Source organism: Atractosteus spatula, chromosome 14 (genome assembly GCF_055471065.1).
Source record: "Atractosteus spatula isolate fAtrSpa1 chromosome 14, fAtrSpa1.hap1, whole genome shotgun sequence".
NCBI classification, from domain to species: Eukaryota; Metazoa; Chordata; class Actinopteri; order Semionotiformes; family Lepisosteidae; genus Atractosteus; species Atractosteus spatula.
Genome location: NC_142719.1, coordinates 34,988,264 through 35,013,714, shown reverse-complemented (window position 1 = coordinate 35,013,714; position 25,451 = coordinate 34,988,264). Strand labels below are relative to the sequence as shown.

Genomic DNA, 25,451 nt, shown 5'->3' with positions numbered 1-25,451 from the left:
ACTATACTATACACTTACAATCTTGTTTACGTTGCCCCTGAGTTTCTCTTCCAGTATGTGCTATTTTTATTGTTATTTTCTTAAATTAGTTTATTTTTTACATTACTGTAGCTTCGCAATCGTTCCTTGACGCACGCATGCATGTACGTTTTATACAGTAAACTCTATGTCGCCGCCCGGATAATGAAGTCTGTAAGCGAAGCATAATAATGCACACAGTACATAATGCCAAACCTACCTTATTGACCTTACGCACGATCCAGCTACAGTGTACTGTAAGTTACAACAAATTTCTGACAACACAGAACAAAACTGATTTAAGATTGCAAAACAATTGATTTGTAAATGCATAACCGTACACAGACAAAGGTGAGAAGCGATCACAATAAAGATCTCAGATATCTTTAAAACGTAGCTTTAAAAGTTTCATTCCTTTTGTTTCCTCATAAACCAAAAATATCGTTTAAAAAAGGAATCACAAATAGGGAGAATTATTGAATTCCATACAAAATAAATGTAAACGAGCAATTTGTGATACAGCGAATCAATGCTCCATGCCGATTTATAACGATAAATTTAATTATTGACGTATCACATTACGAAAATGAATAATAAAAGAGTAAATTTTTAACATATTAGTGGAGACATAACCTGTAAATACACAATACAAAAAATAAAAGGATAACTACCTGTAATGACTCTTCAGTTCCATTCTGCACATCCAGCTCAGGGGATTCATTTTTATTTATTTTACAATCTGCAGGCAAAGTGTTCTCATTGTATGATCTGACGAACTTGAAGTCGCTTGTGTTGGAGCCGGTTGTTAAGAAAGCGTCATAGTTGTATGAATGACGCAGCGTTCCCGTCCCCACAACGTCTGCATAGTTGGTTGGGAAATATGCGCTGGGGATAGCAACTGCACCGTCCAGCAACAACCTGCGTTTTCCCCTTTGACAAAATCTGACTGCAATGATTACTACAATAAAAGTGAGGAAAAAGAATGAAACTGCAGCCAATGAAATAATCAAAATTACTGTCAAGTGCGTATTGTTCTCCCGAGTGGATATATCTTTCAGTTCTGGCACTTCAGCCAAATTATCTGAAATTAATAAATGAACAGAACATGTTGTCGAATGAGAGGGTTGTCCATTGTCCTTCACCAGGATGACGAGGTTTTGCTTCATTGCGTCAGAATCAGAAATATCTCGCTTTGCCCTGATTTCTCCATTGTGGAGACCAATAGTGAAAATTCCGGGATCAGTCGACTTCACTATCTGATATGAGAGCCACGCGTTTTGTCCAGAATCTGCATCGACAGCGATCACCTTGGAAACCAGAGAGCCCGCGCGGGCTGCTTTGGGGACAACCTCAGTCATGAAAGAGCTCCCCGACTGAACAGGGTACAATATCTGAGGAGAATTATCGTTTTGATCCGTTACAAAAACATTCACAGTCACATTGCTGCTTAGCTGTGGAGAACCACTGTCTTTGGCAACAACTTGTACTTTGAAGTTTCTCAGCTTCTCGTAGTCAAATGGTTTGACAGCATGTATCACCCCACTGTCTCTATTAATAGATAAAATTGACGCTACTGGCGCCCCATTGATGTCTCCAGACAACAAGGAGTATGAAACAGTGCCATTCTGTAGCCAATCAGGGTCACTTGCAATAACAGAACATATGGATATTCCTGGAGTGTTATTTTCAGTCACAAAAGTACTGTATGATTGTTGACTAAAAATCGGCGCATTGTCATTTGTATCTGAAATTTGTAACTGTAAGGTTTTTGAAGAGGAAAGTGGAGGGATACCCTCGTCTGTAACGGTAATTGTAATGTTGTATTCTGAAACGTCTTCACGATCTAGTATGCCTTCAGTTACCAAGGAGTAATAATTTTTAATAGATGGTTTTAATCTGAATGGTGCGTTTTCCTGAATGGAGCAACTAACTTTACTATTGGTGCCAGAGTCTTTGTCTTGTATATTTATGATAGCGACTTCCGTGCCGGATGGAGAGTTCTCGGGAATAGGAGTGTTCAGAGATTTAATCAATACTGCTGGTGCGTTGTCATTTATGTCAGTAATGTGAACAAGCACTTTGCAATGTGCTGCCTGTCCAGCTCCATCTTCTGCTCTAATGCGAAATTCAAAGAATGGAGCCTCTTCAAAATCTATAGGTCCTGTCACTTTAATTTCCCCTGTTATGTTATCAATAGCGAAGGAATGTCTAGCTTTGTCTGGTACGTGAGTAAATTCATATGTTACCTCACCATATGGGCCCTCGTCTTTATCGTTCGCAGTTACTTGGACTACAACTGTATCCAAGGGAGCGTTTTCATCCAGACTGACTTTATAGACGGCCTGTGTAAACACGGGCACATTGTCATTGGCGTCCAGCACGGTGACTTGGATAACTGCAGTACCAGATCGCTGCGGTGTGCCCCCATCGTACGCAGTCAGGATTAAGGAAACCTCTGCCTGCTTTTCGCGGTCCAATTCGTTTTCTAATACTATCTCACAGTATTTACCCCTTTCAGCGCTCGTGTGTACAGCCAGAACAAAATGGTCATTTGCGGCCAGCGCGTAGCTCTTCACCGAATTGATTCCTATATCTGAATCGTGGGCCTCATCGATTGAGAATCGAGCTCCTCTTACTGCAGATTCGCTTATCTCCCGTTTTAAAACATCTCTGGGAAAAACGGGTGAGTTATCGTTAATGTCTTGAATTTCCAGTATTATACGATGCAATTCGAAAGGATTTTCAAGAAACAGCTCAAAATTCAGAGCACACGAAGGCCTTTGCCCGCAACGTTGCTCCCTGTCTATCCTTTCATTCACAATCAGTTCGCCGGTTTCCAGTTTGATATCGCAATGCCGTTTACTCTCTTGAAAATCAATGCGGGCTCTCCGAGCCCTCAAAGCTTCAACATTGAGTCCCAGATCCTCTGTAAGCTTTCCGATCACGAATCCGCGCTTCATTTCCTCCAGAACAGAGTAGCTAATATCTCCTAAACATAGCTGAATGATAACAGTAAAGAAGGCAAGACAGTATACCTGCTGTGGTAGGAAGTCCCTTTTGTTTTCCATCTTCATCTCCAGGTTTGTTGCTCTTCTCTATAACTGCCCTTCTATTTTATTCATGGATTGTTCTCCTTTATTTTCGAGCGATTAGTTTCTTTTCCAGCAAACACAAAGAAAGAGAACAAACCAGCCGTCTCACCGACTTGATTACTATCCGGCCGAGCGCTTACGAACGGAGAAGTGGGAGGATTTTCATTTTTATGTCCCTTGTTGTTAAATAGCGACACGTTGCGTTGCACTTGAAAACAGCAGACAATCCGTGCTGTTCAACTCCACTCTAACATGACACACAGCGCGGGAGATAATATTTCACACGGCTGGCGGAAACACTTAACAGGGCATGTGGTTTTACCCCTCTGAAAATACGCTTCATTCGTAAAAAACAATGTACGAATTACCCTCCTATTAAATATTTGTTTATTGTTTTGAAACATCCATACCTGTTTATTTCCTAAACATGCCAACATATAAAAATACAGACAATACAATGTAAATCAATATCCTGTTGTACAGCTTTGACTGGTTCAGTATAGAAGCATATTAAAATCAGTATATCGGTATACTCTGTATATCTTTGTTATAAGACTTAACAGGGTTGGAGGTTATCGCCCTTTGGCGTGTATTTGTATTTCCTAACGGAATTAGCGCCGAGGTACTGAACAGGACAGCAACATCAAAGGTTGACTATACCTTTCGTGTTCAAACAGGAAATTAGACATGTTTTGTTAAAAACAAAACAAAAAGCACGCTTAACCCTCCATCTACCCTTTTCAGTAACTGCTTTACGCTTACATTGTATCAGTGCGCCTGATCCCAGTGTGGGAGATACAGAACGAAAGCGGGATTCCATTCAACAGGACGCTAGCCCGACGCAGGGCACACATACTGTACATCAGTCACACCGGTGCAAACGGGCCGCATTCCAGAGACGCCAGTTAACCAAGACACCCTGTCTTTGGGCTGGGAGAGAAAACCGAACCACTCCTAAATGAGCAAACTCCGACACGGGGAGTAACGGCAGACACAAACAAAAGGCGTTCCAGGCCGAAATAGACGCCTGGACCCAGCTGTGAGGCGGCACAACCCAAACTACCACGCAACTCTGCCGCCCTACAGAAAGAAAAAAAAAACCACGGAGAAAGCTAATACCGCAAAATGAGACTAAAACCATTATACTGTAATACTTTGCGAAAGCAGCACCGTTCTTGTACATACTTTGAGGAAATCTGATTCTTAGCCCAATCTCCAGCACACTGTCAAATGCATTGACTTCCTCTTTCAGAAGACTGGCAGTTAGGCACCAAAAGACTACTACATTATGACTAAGCTATGAATAAAGCTTCTGTTGTTGAAAATGTACGATGATTTCTGACTCCTGTCTGCACCTACTAGAACACCGAACCTTATGTACAGCTTCCATTGTTCTATTTAGTAAATATTTAAAAACAAACTTATTTTCATTTGAAATTACAGGCTCGCTGTCCCTTTCTTGTATATTACTTTCTTTAGTACGAAAACCGAGGCACGTGTTAACAGTATATTTGCACTAAAATATGTGATTAAATTAATTTACAACTAAAAAGGTCCGATATATGAAATAAAGTATTATTGTTAACGGTAGTAACAGTTGTAGTAATATGGAAAAATAAGAAAGAAAAAGCATTAGGAAATCCAGTAATAATTACAAATCAAAATTAAAAAAACTACAGACGATAAAAACATTAAATGACGCATTGAATTTACAATTAAATTATATAAGATAAATTACTCAATATTACATACGATACATTTTTAACTGATTATTACAGTAAACAGCTTATTCATAAAGAACTCTGAGTAACTTTATTAAATACTGTTCCTCGATTTAAAAAAAATCAATGTGTATAATAAACAAAATTAAAGATAAATACCTGTGACGATTCTTCTGATAGTTTTCCAGAATTACATTGCTGTTCATTCGGTATCTTTTCACCTGTTTTGTAAGTTTGCTCAACGGGTAAAGTGTTCTCATTGTAAGACCTGGCGAATTTGAAGTCGCTCGTGGCAGAGCCTGTTGTTAAGAAAGCGTCATAGTTGTAAGAATGACGCAGAGTTCCAGAACCCTCGACTTCCGCATAGTTGGGTGGGAAAAACGCACCGGGAATGGCGACTGCACTGTCAAGAAACATCCTGGGCTTCTCTCCCCGGCAAAATCTGACCGCCAGAATAATTGTAATGAAAATCAAAAAAAGGGATGTAACTGCAGCCAGAGCGATAATCAAATACGTAGTTGTGTTTGACATTTTCTCTGAGTGGGTATTGAGATTATTCAGTTCTGAATTAAAGTCTAACACGTCATCAGAAATCAATAAATTCATAACACACGTGGACGAATGAGGGGGTTGTCCATTGTCCTTCACCAATACAACAACATTCTGCTTTATTTTATCAGACTCAGAGATATCCCGCTGTGTCCTAATTTCTCCATTGTTGAGACCAATGCTGAAAAGTCCGGGGTCAGTCGATTTCACTATCTGATATGACAGCCACGCGTTTTGTCCAGAGTCGGCGTCCACCGCTATTATTTTGGAAACCAGGGATCTCGCTTGGGCAGATCTAGGTACCATTTCAGTCATAAAAGAGTTTCCTGACTGACTGGGATATAAAATCTGAGGAGAATTGTCATTCTGATCTAAAATGAAAACAGTCACAAATACATTGCTGCTGAGCTGCGGTGAACCATTATCTTTGGCTTCAACGTGTACATTGAAGTCTCTGAACTGCTCATAATCAAATGATCTGACAGCGTGTATCACCCCAGTGTCTCCGTTAATAGATACAAACGAGGATATCGGCAGTCCATTCAGCTCGCTGGGTATCAAAAAATACGAGACAGTCCCGTTTTGTTTCCAGTCTCTATCTTTTGCCATAACAGAACAAATTGAAGAACCAGGAGTGTTATTTTCACTGACAAAGGCGCTGTATGATCGCCGATCAAATTGTGGAGGATTGTCATTCACATCGGAAATTGTAATTTGTAGGTTTTGAGAAGCTGAAAGGGGGGGTGAACCCTCGTCAGTGACAACAATTGTGATGTTGTATTCTGACACGGCCTCTCGGTCCAGATGCTCATCAGTTAACAAGGAGAAATAATTTTTAACTGAAGGCTTTAATTTAAACGGGACGTTCTGCTGAATGGAACATTGAGTCTTGCTACTGCTCCCAGAGTCCTTGTCTTGAATGTTTATGATGGCTACCTCTGTACCAGGTGGAGAGTTTTCAGCAATAGGTGTGTTCAGAGATTTAATCAATATTACTGGAGCGTTGTCGTTCACATCGCCAACTTCCACGAGAACTTTGCAATGAGCTGCCTGTCCGGCTCCGTCTTTGGCTTTGATACGGATTTCAAAAAAGGAAGATTCCTCAAAATCTAAAGGTCCTTTCACCTTAATTTCACCGCTAATCGGATCTATTCCAAACACAGTTTTATCTTTGCCTGAAATATGACTAATTTCATATGTTACTTCCCCATTTGCGCCCTCGTCTTCATCGTTCGCAGTTACTTGGACTACAGCTGTATCCAAGGGAGCGTTTTCATCCAGACTGACTTTATAGACGGCCTGTGTAAACACGGGCACATTGTCATTGGCGTCCAGCACCTTGACTTGGATAACTGCAGTACCAGATCGCTGTGGTGTGCCCCCATCGTACGCAGTCAGGATTAAGGAAAGCTCTGCCTGCTTTTCGCGGTCCAGTTCGTTTTCTAATACTATCTCACAGTATTTACCCCTGTCCGCGCTCGTGTGTACAGCCAGGACAAAATGTTCATTTGCGGCCAGCGCGTAGCTCTTCACTGAATTTATTCCTATATCGGGGTCGTGGGCGTCATCGACTGAGAAGCGAGCTCCTCTGACTGCTGATTCTCCTATTTCCAGTTTTATAAAATCACTGGGAAATGCTGGTGCGTTGTCATTGATATCTTGCACTTCCACCACAATACGATGCAATTCCAAAGGGTGTTCAAGAAATAATTCAAAGATAATAGGACAGGAAGGCTTTTGACCGCATAGCTCCTCCCTATCTATCCTTTCATTCACGATGAATTCACCCGTTTCCATTCTGATATCACAATACCGTCTACTTTCTTGAAAATCTAAGCGAGCTTTCCGAGCAGATAGTTGTTTAAGATCGAGCCCCAGATCCTGTGCAAGTCTTCCAATCACGGCACCGCGTTTCATTTCCTCTGGAACAGAGTAACTAACATCTCCCTTACTGAAGTGAACCATAACAACAAGGAAGGAGAAACAGCGTACCTGCCACAATACGGAGACCCCTTGTTTTGCCATTCCGTTTTCTAGGCCGACTGGATAAATTCCTGTAAAATGTTATCTTTGTATCCGTCACAGCTGGTTTTCATGCGCAAATACCTGATATTTAGAAGGATAACGACCGTACTTCAGATGACACAAAGAAGAAAGCAATCTTAGCGCTTCTCAAACTAGAATAAGAGGAGCAGCTACTAACACACAGCTTTGAATAAAGGGAACAGTGGGAGTATTAGTAAGTTGAAATGTCCAGCTGGTGAACAGCGACACATCGTGTTTTAAGAGAAAAATGATCACAATTTGCCGATGTGCAATGCTTGGCACTCATGTAAGAGATACATGTAGCAGTAGAGTTTCATAGCATGCATAAGTGGAAAACGGAACTGAAATATGTCACAGAATTGGTTCAAATGGGTAACAACGTCAGAGTGCGGACTACAAAGAAGCTAGCAGAGCCTAATTAGTTGAAAGGTTAAAAAGTTGAAAGCAAAACTCAACATTACAGTTGTTCAATGGCTTTGTTTTCTCTTTTTTTGCTCTGTGTGGGATTAATCTCTTCTTATAATTTATAATGTATGCCTTGGGTTGCTATTTAGAACCATGCCTCATTTGAAAAGGTTGAAAACAGTTGTACTACATATAAAAAATATGTTTTCGTATGTACATGCATACTGTATGCATATACAGGCATGTGCATCTTATATTGTATTCCGAATGCACAGTGCAAGTTTTAAAATTTATTTAAAGTTTCTGCGGTTACCCTTCGTGAAAAACACCTGGCTAAATATGTACAAGGTAGCCGCAAAATATATAAAGAATACGTGCTTACCTCAACTGATTCATTTGATTCGCATCCAGTTCTACCTTCCGGGTCCATCGGTGAGTCTTCTGTAGTTCTGCTTGGCTTATCAACTGGTAAAGTGTGCTCATTGTAAGACTTCACGAACTTGAAGTCGCTCGTGGCAGAGCCCGTTGTTAAGAAAGCGTCATAGTTGTAAGAATGACGCAGAGTTCCAGAACCCTCGACTTCCGCATAGTTGGGTGGGAAAAACGCACCGGGAATGGCGACTGCACTGTCAAGAAACATCCTGGGCTTTCCTCCGCGGCAAAACCTGACTGCCAGTATACTTATTATAAAGATAAGGAAAAGGAAAGAAACGACAGCCAATGCGATAACCAAATACGCGGTCATGTTCGAAACATTCTCGGATTCTGTACTGTGACCTTTCATTTCTGAAGTGTAATCCAATATATTATCAGAGATAATAAAATTTAATAATAAGTAAATTTACAGCACATGTCGAAGAAAGAGATGGTTTTCCATTGTCCTTCACCAAGATAACAAGGTTTTGCTTCATGGTGTCAGAGTCAGAAATGTCCCGCTGTGTCCTGATTTCTCCATTGTGGAGACCAATAGTGAAAAGTCCCGGATCAGTCGACTTCACTATCTGATATGAGAGCCACTCGTTTTGTCCAGAGTCGGCGTCCACCGCTATTACTTTGGAAACCAGGGACCTCGCGTGAGCAAATCTGGGAACCATCTCCGTAATAAACGTTTTCCCTGATTGAACAGGATACAAAATCTGTGGAGAATTATCATTCTGATCTGATATAAATATACTCACAGTAACGTTGTTACTGAGTTGGGGAGTGCCGTTGTCTTTGGCTATAACCTGCAATTTGAACTCTCTGAACTGCTCATAATCAAATGATCTGAGCGCATGTATCACCCCAGTGTCTCGGTTAATGGACAATAAGGAGGAAGTCGGCAGGCCACTGACTTCACTGGGAAACAGAAAATAGGAAACACTGCCGTTCTGTTTCCAGTCACTGTCTCTTGCCCTTACAGCACAAATGGACGAGCCAGGAGTGTTATTTTCACTGACAAAGGCACTGTACGATGGCTGATCAAATACTGGTGGATTGTCATTCACATCTGAAATTGAGATCTGTAAGGCTTTGGAATCAGAAAGAGGCGGCGAGCCCTCGTCTGTAACGATAATTGTGAAGTTGTATTCTGAAACTACTTCACGATCCAGTTCCCCTTCAGTCACCAAGGAGTAAAAATTTTTAACAGAAGGTATTAACTTGAAAGGAACGTCTTGTTGAATGGAGCACACGACTTTGTTGTTGGTATCTGCATCCTTGTCTTCAATGTTTATGATCGCAACCTCTGTACCGGGTGGCGAGTTTTCAGCAATAGGTGTGTTCAATGAACTAATAAAAATAATTGGAGCGTTGTCATTTACATCTGTGATTTCCACAAGAACCTTACAATGAGCTCCCTGTCCGGCTCCGTCTTTGGCCTTGATACGGATTTCATAAAAGGAAGATTCCTCAAAATCTAAAGGTTCTTTCACTTTAATTTCACCGCTAACCGGATCTATTCTAAACAAAGTTTTATCTTTGCCAGAAATGTGGCTAATTTCATATGTTACTTCCCCATTTGCTCCTTCATCTTCATCGTTTGCAGTTACTTGGACTACAACTGTATCCAACGGAGCGTCTCTCCTCTATCTGCAGATTCTCTTATTTCCAGCTTCATGAAATCATTGGGAAATGCCGGTGCGTTGTCATTGATATCCTGAATTTCCACAGTAATACGATGTAATTCCAAAGGCGTTTCAAGTAAAAGTTCAAAATTTAAAGCACACGACGGCTTTTGCCCGCAAAGCTCTTCCCTGTCTATTCGTTCATTCACAATCAGTTCACCGGTTTCCATTTTGATATCACAATACCGCCTGTTCTTTTGTAAATGTATTCTTGCTCTGCGGGCTGATAGCTGTTTAATATCCAGCCCCAGATCTTGCGTAAGTCTTCCAATAACAGACCCGCGTTTCATTTCCTCTGGAACAGAGTAATGAATATCGCCTAAACACACGCCAAAGATGAGAATGAGGAAGCAGAAACAATGTACCTGCCATGCTTCAGAACTCCCTTTGTATTTCATCCTCGTTTTGCCACAAGTTTGGTGAATGCCTGTCCTATGGCTCCGTTCCTGTATCCAGAGCTGATATTCTCGTGCTAATCCTTTCGATGGAATGGATGGAATATTTTAGCAGACGCAAACAAGCCCAAAACAAGTAAATGCTTTACAAAACTGAAATCTAACGGGAAGATACCAGCTGACTGATTTTACATACTGAAGCGGTGGGAGTGATACGCATTTGAAAGCCCTGTGTGGTGAACAGCGACACAATGCGTTTATATTAGAAAACTCTCAATATTTAACACTGAGCAATACTTGTACCCTCAGCATGTGGAAGAGCTACATCGCGGTGCAAAATTTGTTGAACAAAATCCGCAGTGACTGTGTAATTGCGCTCATTTACGCATCTTAAGTGTTACACCAGTTTTTAAAAATCATTTTATATACTTAGGAACAACCAGGGGTTAATACCTAGTTGAATCTAAAAATTCAAGTGGAAACGCCAAACATTTTAAGCTTTACAGCCCGCTTATTCATGCTTTTCATTTTCAGGGTTCGAATTGAAATTCTTCTTTCTCATCTTACCATGACACACCAACACCGTTACAAATTCTATCCTATATATTGCAAATTTCTAGACGTATATAACGTACTTTGTATACAGACCATACATATGTATAAAATCGTGTATCATTTAAAACAAAAAAAAAACACTCAGATAATCCTACTGCGCGACCATCAACCGTGGTCGCATTGAATATTTTCACAAGAACGTCGATTGGATTTATTTCAAATACCCTGCAATTATATACAGTATATATATATATTAAACATCCGTAATCTATACAGGCCTGGTTTTAATATTTTTATTTCTCCTATACCTTAACGTCACTATAGGATTTACAATACCTCTCTGTTGGATAGTATAATCTACAATTTTTCCATCGTTGGTACAGCAAAAATCATTCAAATGGGAGATGAGAAACGACATTAAAATCCTAAAATGTCCAGATGAAGTCAGATAGTTTTGAAGACATTAAATCAATATATATCTTGTATCCGGAAGCTGTAAAAGCACATTCCATAAAGGGATTAAAATGATCACGTCATTATGCCAACTTCTATTTGCAAATAACCAAACGGTATTCATCACAACCTTTCTGACTCGACAGAGAAATAGGTAGAAACACCGGCACGTCGGATATTTACTTTCTCCTTCTTACTAGTAATGGAATACAGGAATGTTAAATCGATCAAAGTGATGGAAAAAAAAACTTTAATCACACGAACGTAAAATTACAAAATAGCCTACTGAAAAGTTTAACTTTTAAAAATATTTAAATCATGATAAATACCTGACACGATTCTTCTGTTTCCTTCACCCGTTGCTCTTCTTGATCTTTGCTTGTGGGTTGATGAATCTGGTCAAGTGGTAAGGTGTTCTCGTTGTACGATTTTATAAATTTGAAGTCGCTCGTGGCAGAGCCCGTTGTTAAGAAAGCGTCATAGTTGTAAGAATGACGCAGAGTTCCAGAACCCTCGACTTCCGCATAGTTGGGTGGGAAAAACGCACCGGGAATGGCGACTGCACTGTCAAGAAACATCCTGGGCTTTCCTCCGCGGCAAAACCTGACTGCCAGTATACTTATTATAAAGATAAGGAAAAGGAAAGAAACGACAGCCAATGCGATAACCAAATACGCGGTCATGTTCGAAACATTCTCGGATTCTGTACTGTGACCTTTCACTTCTGAAGTGTAATCCAATATATTATCAGAGATAAGTAAATTCACAGCACACGTCGAAGAAAGAGGAGGTTTTCCATTGTCCTTTACCAAGATAACAAGGTTTTGCTTCATTTTATCAGATTCAGAAATGTCCTGCTGTGTCCTGATCTCTCCATTGTGGAGACCAATAGTGAAAAGTCCCGGATCAGTCGACTTCACTATCTGATATGAGAGCCACGCGTTTTGTCCAGAGTCGGCGTCCACCGCTATTACTTTGGAAACCAGGGACCTCGCGTGAGCAAATCTAGGAACCATCTCCGTCATAAAAGTTTTCCCTGATTGAACAGGATACAAAATCTGTGGAGAATTATCATTCTGATCTGATATAAATATACTCACAGTAACGTTGTTACTGAGTTGGGGAGTGCCGTTGTCTTTGGCTATAACCTGCAATTTGAACTCTCTGAACTGCTCATAATCAAATGATATGAGCGCATGTATCACCCCAGTGTCTCGGTTAATAGACACTAAGGAGGAAGTCGGCAGCCCACTGACTTCACTGGGAAACAGAAAATAGGAAACACTGCCGTTCTGTTTCCAGTCACTGTCTCTTGCCCTTACAGCACAAATGGACGAGCCAGGAGTGTTATTTTCACTGACAAAGGCACTGTACGAGGGCTGATCAAATACTGGTGGATTGTCATTCACATCTGAAATTGAGATCTGTAAGGTTTTGGAATCGGAAAGAGGCGGCGAGCCCTCGTCTGTAACGACAATTGTGAAGTTGTATTCTGAAACTGCTTCACGATCCAGTTCCCCTTCAGTCACCAAGGAGTAAAAATTTTTAACAGAAGGTATTAACTTGAAAGGAACGTCTTGTTGAATGGAGCACACGACTTTGTTGTTGGTATCTGCATCCTTGTCTTCAATGTTTATGATCGCAACCTCTGTACCGGGTGGCGAGTTTTCAGCAATAGGTGTGTTCAATGAACTAATAAAAATAATTGGAGCGTTGTCATTTACATCTGTGATTTCCACAAGAACCTTACAATGAGCTCCCTGTCCGGCTCCGTCTTTGGCCTTGATACGGATTTCATAAAAGGAAGATTCCTCAAAATCTAAAGGTCCTTTCACTTTAATTTCACCGCTAACCGGATCTATTCTAAACAAAGTTTTATCTTTGCCAGAAATGTGGCTAATTTCATATGTTACTTCCCCATTTGCGCCCTCGTCTTCATCGTTTGCAGTTACTTGGACTACAACTGTATCCAAGGGAGCGTTTTCATCCAGACTGACTTTATAGACGGCCTGTGTAAACACGGGCACATTGTCATTGGCGTCCAGCACGGTGACTTGGATAACTGCTGTACCAGAGCGCTGCGGTGTGCCCCCATCGTACGCAGTCAGGATTAAGGAAACCTCTGCCTGCTTTTCGCGGTCCAATTCGTTTTCTAATACTATCTCGCAGTATTTACCCCCGTCAGCGCTCGTGTGTACAGCCAGAACAAAATGATCATTTGCGGCCAGCGCGTAGCTCTTCACCGAATTGCTTCCTATGTCCGGGTCGTGGGCCTCATCCACTGAGAAGCGAGCTCCTCTAACTGCAGATTCTCTTATTTCTAGTTTTATAAAATCATTGGAAAACTCTGGTGCGTTGTCATTGATATCCTGAATTTCCACAATGATACGATGTAATTCCAAAGGCGTCTCAAGTAAAAGTTCAAAATTTAAAGCACACGACGGCCTTTGCCCGCAAAGCTCTTCCCTGTCTATTCGTTCATTTACAATCAGTTCACCGGTTTCCATTTTGATATCACAATACCGTGTTCTGTCCTGTAAATGTATTCTGGCTTTACGGGCTGATAGCTGTTTAATATCCAGCCCCAAATCCTTTGTAAGTCTTCCAATAACAGACCCTCTTTTCATTTCCTCTGGAACAGAGTAATGAATATCGCCTAAACACACGCCAAAGATGACAATGAAGAAGCAGAAACAATGTACCTGCCATGATTTAGAAACGCCTTCGTATTCCATCCCCGTTTATTGACGAGCTGGATAAATGCCTGTCTTGTTCTCCCGTTCCTGTATCCACAGCCGATATTCCTGTGAAAATCCTTTCGACGCGGAGGGAAAAACTATATGAAAAACCTCAAACAAGAAATCAAGTCAAAGCCGAAGAAACTTGAAAAATGAGCAGCGGCCAGCCGAGTGATTTTAAACACAAATGCAGTGGGAGCATGAAGGAGTGCACACCCCTGTGTGGTGAACAGCGACACACTGAGTTTTGCTAGAAAATTGGTCATCATTTAATTTTGTTCATTTCCTCTTTCCTCACATATGGTTATAGCGCAGGGTATTGATGACGGAAATGTGCTATACACCTAGACTGATTCATTTTTGTTATTTGTCTTAACAATTGATAAATCAGTCAATATTATATATATATATATCAGTTTACCCCTAGAGAACTAGGTTAATGCCACGCTGGTAAGCAGAACTAATGAAGAAGACATTCAGAATGAAACTTTTGCCTTTTCTGTATGTTAAGGGCATGGTTACACACTTGCTCACTCATCTTCTTTAAGTTATATATATACACACACATTAGGGTCAGTATTCAACATATATTGATACAACGGCTTTATAAGCAGAATCATACATGCGTGAAAAAGAAAGAAAATCAATCATATATATATATAGATGTTTCCACCATGAATCATATTGAATTGTATATTTTTGAAAGAGCATCCCTATTAGATGCATTTCAACTGTCCTCTGTATATTATGCATTTTCCTAAGTCAGGCGGCCTTCCTGTTATCCTTTTGTCCTTAATGTTTCCCCAGCTTTACTAGAAGGGTTTCAATTGCTCACTGCTAGATAGCGTTTGGACAGCTTCTTCATTGTGTTCACAGCAGCATCACTCAAATGCAATGGAAAAATGACACTAACATGCCAGCATAAAGTGATGAATTTTCATGACACGCGCTGCACACACATTAGTACAAAGAAGCCATCTTGTCTCCCGCAGAACCTTCAAACACGCCTCAGAAAAGGCGGTAAAAATGATCATGTTATTGTGCACAGTTGTGTTCCAATTCCATCACGTAAAATACGATAGAAACATAGAACCACCAGGAAGTAAAAACAATAATTTCCCTGTTACTTCCAGAGGACTCTTAATTCCATCCCAGGACAAAAAAATATCTTTTCTCACTAGTAGTTGACCACATCTGTTGAAAAATATAAAATGCAACTTAAAAAAAACAACATAAAAAGGGATAAATACCTGAGATGAATCTTCGACTTCTTTCCCAGTTTTTTCTTCCTGAGCTTTAGGTGTGCCCTTACTCAACTGGTCAGCCGGCAAAGTGTTCTCATTGTAGGACCTGATAAATCTGAAGTCGCTTGTGGCGGAACCGGTCGTTAAGAAAGCGTCGTAGTTGAAAGAATTGCGCAGAGTTCCAGAGCCCTCGATGTCTGCGTAGTTGGGTGGAAAACACACACCGGGAATTGTAACGGTATCATCTAACAAGATCTTGCGCTTTCCATCTCGGCAAAACCTGACTGCCAGAAGAATTGTAATGAACGCCAAAAAAAGGATAGAAACTGCAGCTAATGCGATCACCAGATACATGGTGGTGTTTGCATTTTTGTCGGATTCTGTACTGGAGCCTTTCATTTCTGATGTATAATCCAAAATACTATCAGAAATAAGTAAATTCACAGCACACGTCGAAGAAAGAGAAGGTTTTCCATTGTCCTTTATCAAGATAACAAGGTTTTGCTTCATTTTATCAGAGTCAGAAATGTCCCGCTGTGTCCTGATTTCTCCATTGTGGAGACCAATAGTGAAAAGTCCCGGATCAGTCGACTTCACTATCTGGTATGAGAGCCACGCGTTTTGTCCACAGTCGGCGTCCACCGCTATTACCTTGGAAACCAGAGTCCTGGCGTGAGCAAATCTGGGCACCATCCCGGTAACAGAAGTTTTCCCTGATTGAACCGGATACAAAATCTGGGGAGAATTATCATTCTGATCTGATATGAAAATACTCACAGTTACGTTGTTACTGAGCTGTGGAGAGCCGTTGTCTTTGGCTATAACTTGCAATTTGAAGTCTCTGAACTGCTCATAATCAAATGATCTGAGCGCATGTATCACCCCAGTGTCTCGGTTAATAGATACAAACGAGAATATCGGCACTCCATTCAGCTCGCTAGGCAACAAGAAATACGAGACAGTACCGTTTTGTTTCCAGTCGCTGTCTTTTGCCATAACAGAACAAATTGAGGAACCGGGGGTGTTATTTTCACTGACAAAGGCGCTGTATGATCGCCGATCAAATTGTGGAGGATTGTCATTCACATCGGAAATTGTAATTTGTAGGTTTTGAGAAGCTGAAAGGGGGGGTGAACCCTCGTCAGTGACAACAATTGTGATGTTGTATTCTGACACGACCTCTCGGTCGAGGTCTCCTTCCGTCACCATGGAGTAGTAATCTTTCACTGAAGGCACTAATTTGAAAGGGACTTTTTGCTTAACCGAACACCGAACTCTGCCGTTCACCTCAGAGTCTTTGTCTTGGATGTTTATAATCGCAACCTCTGTGCCCGGTGGAGAGTTTTCAGCAACAGGTGTTTTCAAAGATTTAATAAATATTAGGGGAGCATTATCGTTTACATCGCTAATTTCTAAAAGAACTTTACAGCGAGCTTCCTGCCCAGCTCCATCTTTGGCTTTGATACGGATTTCATAAAAGGCAGATTCCTCAAAATCTAAAGGCCCCGTCACTTTAATTTCACCGCTAATCGGATCTATACCAAACAAAGTTTTGTCTTTGCCTGAAATATGGCTAATTTCATATGTTACTTCCCCATTTGCGCCCTCGTCTTCATCGTTCGCAGTTACTTGGACTACAACTGTATCCAAGGGAGCGTTTTCATCCAGACTGACTTTATAGACGGCCTGTGTAAACACGGGCGCATTGTCATTGGCGTCCAGCACCGTGACTTGGATAACTGCAGTACCAGATCGCTGTGGTGTGCCCCCATCGTACGCAGTCAGGATTAAGGAAAGCTCTGCCTGCTTTTCACGGTCCAGTTCGTTTTCTAATACTATCTCACAGTATTTACCCCTGTCCGCGCTCGTGTGTACAGCCAACACAAAATGGTCATTTGCGGCCAGCGCGTAGCTGTTCACCGTATTGATTCCTATGTCCGGGTCGTGGGCCTCATCAACTGAGAAGCGAGCTCCTCTGCCTGCAGTTTCCGTTATCTCCAGCTTTATAAAACCATTAGGAAATGCCGGTGAGTTGTCGTTAATATCCTGTACTTCCACCACAATCCGGTGTAATTCAAATGGATTTTCAAGGAATAAATCAAAGGTTAAAGCACAAGAAGTCCTTTGGCCACAGAGCTCTTCCCTGTCTATTCTGTCATTCACGATTAATTCACCAGTGTCCAGTTTGATCTCACAGTACCGTCTGCTATCCTGGAAATCTAACCGGACCTTACGAGATGACAGTTGTTTAATATCGAGCCCCAGATCATGCGTGAGTCTTCCAATCACGGATCCCCGTCTCATTTCCTCTGGAACAGAATAACTAACATCTCCTGTACATAGCTGAGCCATAACAATGAAGAAGAAACAGTGTACCTGCCATAAAACGGAGCTGCCTTTGTATCCCATCCCGTTTTCTAGAGATCTTGGAGAAAATCCCCGCAGTACCCCTTTTGTTCTTTCCGCAAATGATTTAACTGCGCAGGTTCCTTATATTTGGAAGAAGTACTCCAAAATACGCAGCGAAGAAAACAACGTTTAGGCGTCAGAAACTTGAGTTAGAGGAACAGCTACGGGTATATAGCTCTGCACAATAGCAGTGTAAGTGAATTTAAACCCCTAGTTGGTGAACAGCGACACATGGCGCTTTTATTAGGAAAATTAACAATATGCTACTTGCATTGCTGCTGCACATTAAAGAATTTCAATGTGCATAATTTATATACTGAAATGAACTATTGTACGCTTATGTCCTGTGTTATTGTTGTTTCAGTCACACAAACCCCGCAGTTACACACTATTTCAGGCATTGCGTTATATCCGGTAAAATTCAAACTGCAAATTTAAGCTTGTGTTAACTGATATAGCTAGATAATTGATCTTCGGTTAAAACTGAAGCAAAATGAAGTGTATATACTGTATTATAGATTAGCGTTCCAGTTTTTCCATATTATATAGGTAATCCAAATTTTGTTTGGTTACATACATTTCTAATACATTTTGTGCGTTTTCTAACTCCTTCAAGAGACGTCCTTTATTTTCCAAAGCCAAACTTTCCCATTTGACATTGTATTCAGTCGTTACACTTTCATTGTTTCTGGATTTTTGATTTTCCATTGTGCCCACAACACATACTTTTCCAAGAGAAAAAAAAGTTAAAATATGCAACACTAACTCTGGCAGCTCTAAAACTACGATACATAAAAGTGTCTTATACTGTAAGAACTCGATAACTTTCGCTAGTCGCCATGAGGTAGTTTACCACTCGTCAGAAAATTCATCAATAAAAATGTTACAGTACTAGTAATCGCCTGGCCAAAAAAAATGGGTTTACGATTTGTTATCTCACAAAACATAGTACATTATTAAAAACTCACTACAAACACAATAATGCCAGGAAAAATGTATGTGTCTTTCATTGGTTTAGACATTACATTCATCCATTTTCTGGAAGATACATATCTCTGCCAATTGTCTAGGCAACACAGAGCCGGTGCAGGAAATTAAATGCGCTATATAAATTTGTTTGGCAGTGAATGACAGGAAACTTCCGAAACGCAAAACTACAATGTGAAATACCTAGACCCAGAATACACAAAAAAAACATGATTACCTCACATGACTCCTTTGGTTCCTTTTCTGTAGCACTCTTCAGGTCTTTGGATGTTTCTGCGATACTTCTATTTGTTGGGTCAAGTGGCAAAGTGTTCTCATTATATGATCTGACGAACTTGAAGTCGCTCGTGGCAGAGCCCGTTGTTAAGAAAGCGTCATAGTTGTAAGAATGACGCAGAGTTCCAGAGCCCTCGACTTCCGCATAGTTGGGTGGGAAAAACGCACCAGGAATGGCGACGGCACCGTCCAGCAACATTCTAGGCTTCTGTCCCCGGCAAAACCTGACTGCCAGTATACTGATTATAAAGATAAGGAAAAGGAAAGAAACGACAGCCAATGCGATAACCAAATACGCGGTCATGTTCGAAACATTCTCGGATTCTGTACTGTGACCTTTCACTTCTGAAGTGTAATCCAATATATTATCAGAGATAAGTAAATTCACAGCACACGTTGAAGAAAGAGATGGTTTTCCATTGTCCTTTACCAGTATCACGAGGTTTTGCTTCATGGCATCAGATTCGGAAATGTCCCGCTTTGTCCTGATTTCTCCATTGTGCAGATCAATAACGAAAAGTCCCGGATCAGTCGACTTCACTATCTGATATGACAGCCACGCGTTTTGTCCAGAATCTGTATCAACAGCGATCACCTTGGAAACCAGCGATCCCGTGTGACAAGATCTGGGAACCATTTCAGTTGGGAAGAAGCTTCTTGACTGAGCGGGATACAATATCTGTGGTGAATTATCATTCTGATCCGTTATGAATACACTTAAAGTAACGTTGCTACTGAGCTGAGGAGAACCATTGTCTTTGGCAACAACGTACACTTGGAAGTCTCTGAACTCTTCATAATCAAACGATCGAACAGCGTGTATCACCCCAGTGTCTCGGTTAATAGATAAAAATGCTGATACCGGCATCCCTTTAATTTCAATAGGCAACAAAAAATAGGAAACAGTGCCATTCTGCTTCCAGTCACTGTCTGTTGCAGTCACAGAACCAACGGATGACCCAGCAGAATTGTTTTCTACCACATAGGCGCTGTACGACTGATGCTCAAACACTGGCGGATTGTCGTTTACATCGGAAATAGCCAACTGTATAATTGTTTGAGTCGACAGTTGTGGGAACCCTTCATCTTTAGCTGTAATTGTGATATTATATTCCCAGACTGTTTCGCGATCCAGTTCATTTTCTGTTACTAAAGAGTAGTAGTTTTTGACAGAGGGCACTAATTTGAACGGTACGAATAGCTCAATTGAACAGTGGATCTTACCATTTGCTTCCGCGTCTCGGTCTTGAATGTTTATAATAGCCACCTCACTGCCCACTGGTGTGTTTTCAGGTATTGGGGTAGTCAGTGATTTAATAAATATAACAGGGGCATTGTCATTTATATCAGTGACTTGAATGATAAGTTTGCAATATGCTGACTGGCCAGCTCCATCCTTAGCTTGGATGCGAATTTCGTAGAGTGTTACGTCTTCAAAATCGACCGGCCCTGTTACCGTTATATCGCCGGTTGCGTGGTCAATAGTAAACAGGCTTTTTGCTCTCGGGGGGATATGTCTAAATTCATATGTAACCTCCCCATAAATTCCTTCGTCTTTGTCAACTGCACTGACTTTAACTACTGTCGTGCCTACAGGTGAATTTTCAGCCAGATCGGCTTTATAGACGGTCTCTGTAAAAACTGGAACGTTATCATTTGCATCCAGCACTGTGACTTGTATTACCGCGGTGCCCGATAGCTGTGGATTTCCCCCATCAAAAGCAGTAAGTACAAAAGATACCTCATGTTCCCTTTCTCTATCTAACTCATATTCCAATACTAACTCCCCATATTTACCCCGCTCAGCACTAACATGGACAGCCAAACTGAAATATTCATTAGGTTCGAGCACGTAGCTTTGCAGTGAATTCACACCTATATCAGAGTCATGGGCATCTTCTATTGGGAAGCGAGCCCCTTTCGCCGTTAATTCGCTTATTTCTAATTTTATCAGATTCATGGGAAATTTAGGCGCATTGTCGTTGATGTCTAGAATTTCAACTGCAATGCGATGCAGTTCCAGTGGAATTTCGAGAACAAACTCGAAATGAATAGTGCAAGAAACACTTTGACCACATTGTTCTTCCCTGTCTATTCTTCCTGCAACAACCAAATCTCCGGTTTTCATATCAATGTCACAAAAGCGTCTACTGCCCTGCAAATCTAAGCGGGCTCTCCTAGCAGATAGCGTGTTTACACTGAGCCCTAAGTCATGTGTTAGACTTCCAATTACAGACCCGCTTTTCATTTCTTCTGGAATAGAATATCTAGCATCTCCGAAACACTGATGGAGTATCACGAGAAACAAAATGAAAGAACGTACTTGCCGTTTTAAAGAGAAACATTTCTGTCCCGTATCCATTATCAACGGTTTAAAACCACATATACGAATGCAATCCCGTAGTTGTCCTGATGACTGAAATCCAAATACAATTGTCTCTGTATCCGATATTTGTAGTAACCAGACACTGACAGATCCTGCATAAAATTCGACAAACGACGGGGAGATAAGAGTGTAATGTGAAGCAGCATTTATGCTTACAATAGTGTAATAGTGGGAGGGCTGCTGTGCTCCCAGCTCCTTAGTTGGTAAATAGCGACACACTGAGATGTCAACGAAAACTACACAAGTCTTAAACCATATTCATATTTCAATGTGAATAAACACGATCTGACCGCTTACACCAAAACCGCTGAGTAAAGAAACATCCATACATGACTATTTGAATTAGGTAACCATCAAACGATTCTCAGCAGGTGATGCTGTTACTCCTCTTGACTAGCTGAGAAATTATTGCAACAACTTCAGCAAATAGAGAAACAACTGATACGATTTAATCAAGGCGCCAAGGCCGTGTTTCTTTTTAATTGATGAAAAAAGTATAGTGCTTACAAAAGCGCCAATTAATTTCAGCTATGCAATGTATCGGTATAATACAAATATTACGAAACTATTTAATTGTTCAGTCTAATGTGCATGGAATTCACAAAAACATTTGCAAAGAACGCCACCATAATTCGCATACCACTCCACTAATGCTTGGCTAAATGAGATGGAAGCGATTTGCTTAAAAGCTCCGGTCACTCTTCAGCCCAGCTGAGCTTCAGGACCATGGATAGTACCCAGAAAACTTTAAAGCAGGATGGACTCAATGCCTGTTACAGGCGTTCATATACGTACACGCATAATGAGAATGAGATCTTTATACGTCGTGGAAAGAACTTACAGCCAGGGATCACAAGACACATTTGGGTATTCAATATTTCAGGAAATACGTGAAATAGCCGATTAAATGTTTAGGTTAAATATTACGGATTAAGGAATCCCTTGTGCTTTTTTACATACAGCTTCCACAAAATAAATCATACCTGCTGTGGTAGTTTTTCATTGCACCCTTCTGATGTTTTTTTTACAAAATCCTGTCGGTATTAGTGAATGTGATGTACATTTGAAAAATAAAGATAGTTGCAATACAAAAAAAAAACACTGAACATACTGTAATCTACCCAGTCATACTAACAGATAAAACTATTTCAATACCATATTTAATCAATACAAGTAAATACAAAATCAAGTAATTTCTGCTTATTTTATGTACAGAAAGGAGTCTCACCTCACTGTTCGCGTCTTCTGGTTTGCCAGGATTGTCATCTTGTCCCCGAGAAACATTTTCATTCTTTCTTAACGTACTTTCACGAGGCAATGTGTTTCCATTGAAAGATTTCACGAATTTGAAGTCGCTCGTGGCGGATCCTGTTGTTAAAAACGCGTCATAGTTGTAAGAATGACGCAGAGTTCCGGAATCCTCGACCTCTGCGTAGTTAGGAGGGAAATACACACCGGGGACAGCGACTGCAGCATCGAACAACTTCCTGGGTTTTTCTCTTCTGCAAAATCTTATTGTCAGAATGAGAACAATGAAAGTGAGGAAAAAGAAAGAAACTGCAGCTAGCGAAATAATCAAATATGTTGTCAATTGTGTATTATTATTCTGTTGGGACATATCTTTCAGTTCCGGTACTTCCGCTAAATTATCAGAAATGAATAAATATACAGAACATGTTGTCGAATGAGAGGGTTGTCCATTGTCCTTCACCAGGATGACGAGGTTTTGCTTTATTGCGTCAGAATCAGAAATATCTCGCTTTGCCCTGATTTCTCCATTGTGGAGACCAATAGTGAAAAGTCCGGGATCAGTCGACTTCACTATCTGATATGAGAGCCACGCGTTTTGTCCAGAATCTGCATCGACAGCGATCACCTTGGAAACCAGAGAGCCCGCGCGGGCTGCTTTGGGGACAACCTCAGTCATGAAAGAGCTCCCCGACTGAACAGGGTACAATATCTGAGGAGAATTATCGTTTTGATCCGTTACAAAAACACTCACAGTCACATTGCCGTTAAGCTGTGGAGAACCTCTGTCTTTAGCAATAACGTGTACTTTGAAGTCTCTGAACTGTTCATAGTCAAATGATCTGAGAGCGTGTATCACCCCAGTGTCTCGGTTAATGGACAGAAACGTGGATATTGCCATTCCGTTGATGTCACCAGGCAGTAAAAAATAGATAACTGTGCCATTTTCTCTCCAGTCCGGGTCTCTCGCCACAACTGAAAGTATAGACGATCCTGGGATGTTATTTTCAGCCACATAGGCACTGTATGATTGTTGAATAAAGACTGGTGGATTATCATTGATATCCCCGACTATCAAATGCAAATTTTTACTAGCAGAGAGCGATGGAGTCCCTCCATCTGTCACAGTAATAGTTAGATTGTATTCAGAACATTCTTCGCGGTCCAAAACGTTTTTCGTAATTAAAGTGAAGTAGTTTCTGATTGACGACTTCAAAGTGAACGGAAGATTTTCAGGAATGGATGAACTGACTTTGCCGTTTTCGCCAGAATCGTGGTCTATGACACTTATGACAGCTACTTCAGTCCCTGGAGGTATGTTCTCTGGAATTGGGCTGCGTACAGAATTTACAGACATTGCAGGGGCATTGTCGTTCACATCTATAACCTGAACAAGAACTTTGCAAAGTCCGGTCTGGCCACCACCATCCTCTGCTTGGATTTCGATTTCATAGGAGCTGGCCTCCTCATAATCAATTTTTCCTTTTGTTGTAATTTCCCCGGTTTTTTTATCTATCTCAAATAAATGTCTGTTGTTCTCAGAAACATGGTTAAAATTATAACTGATTTCACCATTCGCGCCTTCGTCTTTATCTGAGGCCCTAACTTTTATCATAAAAGTGCCTTGAGGTGAATTTTCAGGAATGCTAACTTTGTAAAGTGTTTGCAAAAACAGAGGAGAATTATCATTGACATCGACAACTATAACATTAATTATCATAGTCCCTGTTCTGGATGGGTTACCTCCATCGATAGCCGTCAATACTAAAGAATGCTCTTTCTCCTTTTCTCGATCAAGTGTATTTCTTAAGACGATCTCCCCGTATTTCCCTCTTTCTGCACTCGTGTGAACATCCAGCCCGAATTCTTCACTGGCCCTGAGCACGTACTTTTGAACTGAATTAACTCCGACATCAAGATCCCGGGCACTAGCTATTTGAAAGCGACTTCCTTTTGGCGTTGCTTCGCTGATTTCAAGTTTAATCACATCCTTTGGAAAACTAGGAGCGTTGTCGTTAATATCTTGAATTTCCAGCACAATATTATGCAGCTCCAACGGGTTTTCAAGGATAAATTCAAAATTGATAAGACAAGGGGACGTGTAGCCACAGAGCTTTTCTCTGTCTATTCTTTCAATAACAATAAAATCCCCCTTTTCTACATCGATTCCACAATAGCGTCTGTTGCCCTGATAAACAACACGGGCCCTCCGAGATCTCAATTGTTTTAAATCCAGGTTTAAATCATCAGTGAGGCTTCCAATGATGAAATTATTTTTTGTTTCCTCTGGAACTGAATAACGAAAATCTCCAGCTGAAACGTGCAAGAAAGCGAGAAAGAATAAAACATTTACCTTAAACTCGATTGTGTACCGTTGTTTTCCCATGATCACTCGGCCGATGTGTTTGCTATCGGACAATTGAATACCAGTCACATGAATCCGCCCTTTTAAGATGCCGTCCTTTTGTGATCCGGTTGTATTATCCCGTTATATTTTCTAGCAGAGATGTGCAAAGAAATAAAGGCAGTATTTGGTAATCCGTTAAGTACAGTGGTGGGATATGCGCTGCCCGGTCCTGGTCTGCCTTACAGCACCGCCTCAATAGTAACAGTGCGTGTACTGTATTCTACTAACTAGGTGGTCAGTAGCGACACTCCAAGACAAAAATATACAGTTGCAATTCTGTACTTCAGAATGATCTAACCTTATTTGTGAAATACCACACCAGTAGAATCTTCAACAACCACCTAATAATAATAATTTCTATATCTTTGTATTATCTTTGACACATACGTTATGAGCCTATTAATTATCAAGGACATT

The 25,451-nt window shown here is 40.8% G+C and overlaps 5 protein-coding genes and 1 pseudogene across 5 annotated transcripts; all 6 read right to left on the bottom strand.

Moving 5' to 3' along the window:
• Positions 1 to 164: 164 nt before the first annotated feature.
• LOC148821223 (protocadherin beta-16-like) lies at positions 165 to 7,177 on the bottom strand. Its single transcript, XM_088933446.1, has 4 exons — positions 6,377 to 7,177; positions 2,741 to 3,017; positions 755 to 1,453; positions 165 to 190 (listed from the first exon to the last, which is right to left on the bottom strand). Exons 1-4 carry the CDS (start codon positions 7,175 to 7,177, stop codon positions 165 to 167), a joined length of 1,803 nt encoding a protein of 600 aa, XP_088789572.1.
• Positions 7,178 to 7,542: 365 nt separating this feature from the next.
• On the bottom strand, positions 7,543 to 9,848 carry LOC148821222 (protocadherin beta-15-like; annotated as a pseudogene).
• Positions 9,849 to 11,650: 1,802 nt separating this feature from the next.
• Positions 11,651 to 14,074, bottom strand: LOC148821221 (protocadherin beta-16-like). Its single transcript, XM_088933444.1, has one exon. The coding sequence runs from the start codon at positions 14,072 to 14,074 to the stop codon at positions 11,651 to 11,653; it is 2,424 nt and encodes an 807-aa protein (XP_088789570.1).
• Positions 14,075 to 15,254: 1,180 nt separating this feature from the next.
• Positions 15,255 to 17,730, bottom strand: LOC148821220 (protocadherin gamma-A10-like). Its single transcript, XM_088933443.1, has 2 exons — positions 15,390 to 17,730; positions 15,255 to 15,271 (listed from the first exon to the last, which is right to left on the bottom strand). The coding sequence occupies exons 1-2, from the start codon at positions 17,728 to 17,730 to the stop codon at positions 15,255 to 15,257; spliced, it is 2,358 nt and encodes a 785-aa protein (XP_088789569.1).
• A 129-nt stretch (positions 17,731 to 17,859) lies between these two features.
• LOC148821219 (protocadherin beta-15-like) lies at positions 17,860 to 21,355 on the bottom strand. The gene is made up of 2 exons (XM_088933441.1): positions 18,935 to 21,355; positions 17,860 to 17,940 (listed from the first exon to the last, which is right to left on the bottom strand). The coding sequence occupies exons 1-2, from the start codon at positions 21,353 to 21,355 to the stop codon at positions 17,860 to 17,862; spliced, it is 2,502 nt and encodes an 833-aa protein (XP_088789567.1).
• A 388-nt stretch (positions 21,356 to 21,743) lies between these two features.
• LOC148821218 (protocadherin beta-16-like) lies at positions 21,744 to 25,013 on the bottom strand. The gene is made up of 2 exons (XM_088933440.1): positions 22,608 to 25,013; positions 21,744 to 21,776 (listed from the first exon to the last, which is right to left on the bottom strand). Exons 1-2 carry the CDS (start codon positions 25,011 to 25,013, stop codon positions 21,744 to 21,746), a joined length of 2,439 nt encoding a protein of 812 aa, XP_088789566.1.
• Between the last annotated feature and the right edge of the window lie 438 nt (positions 25,014 to 25,451).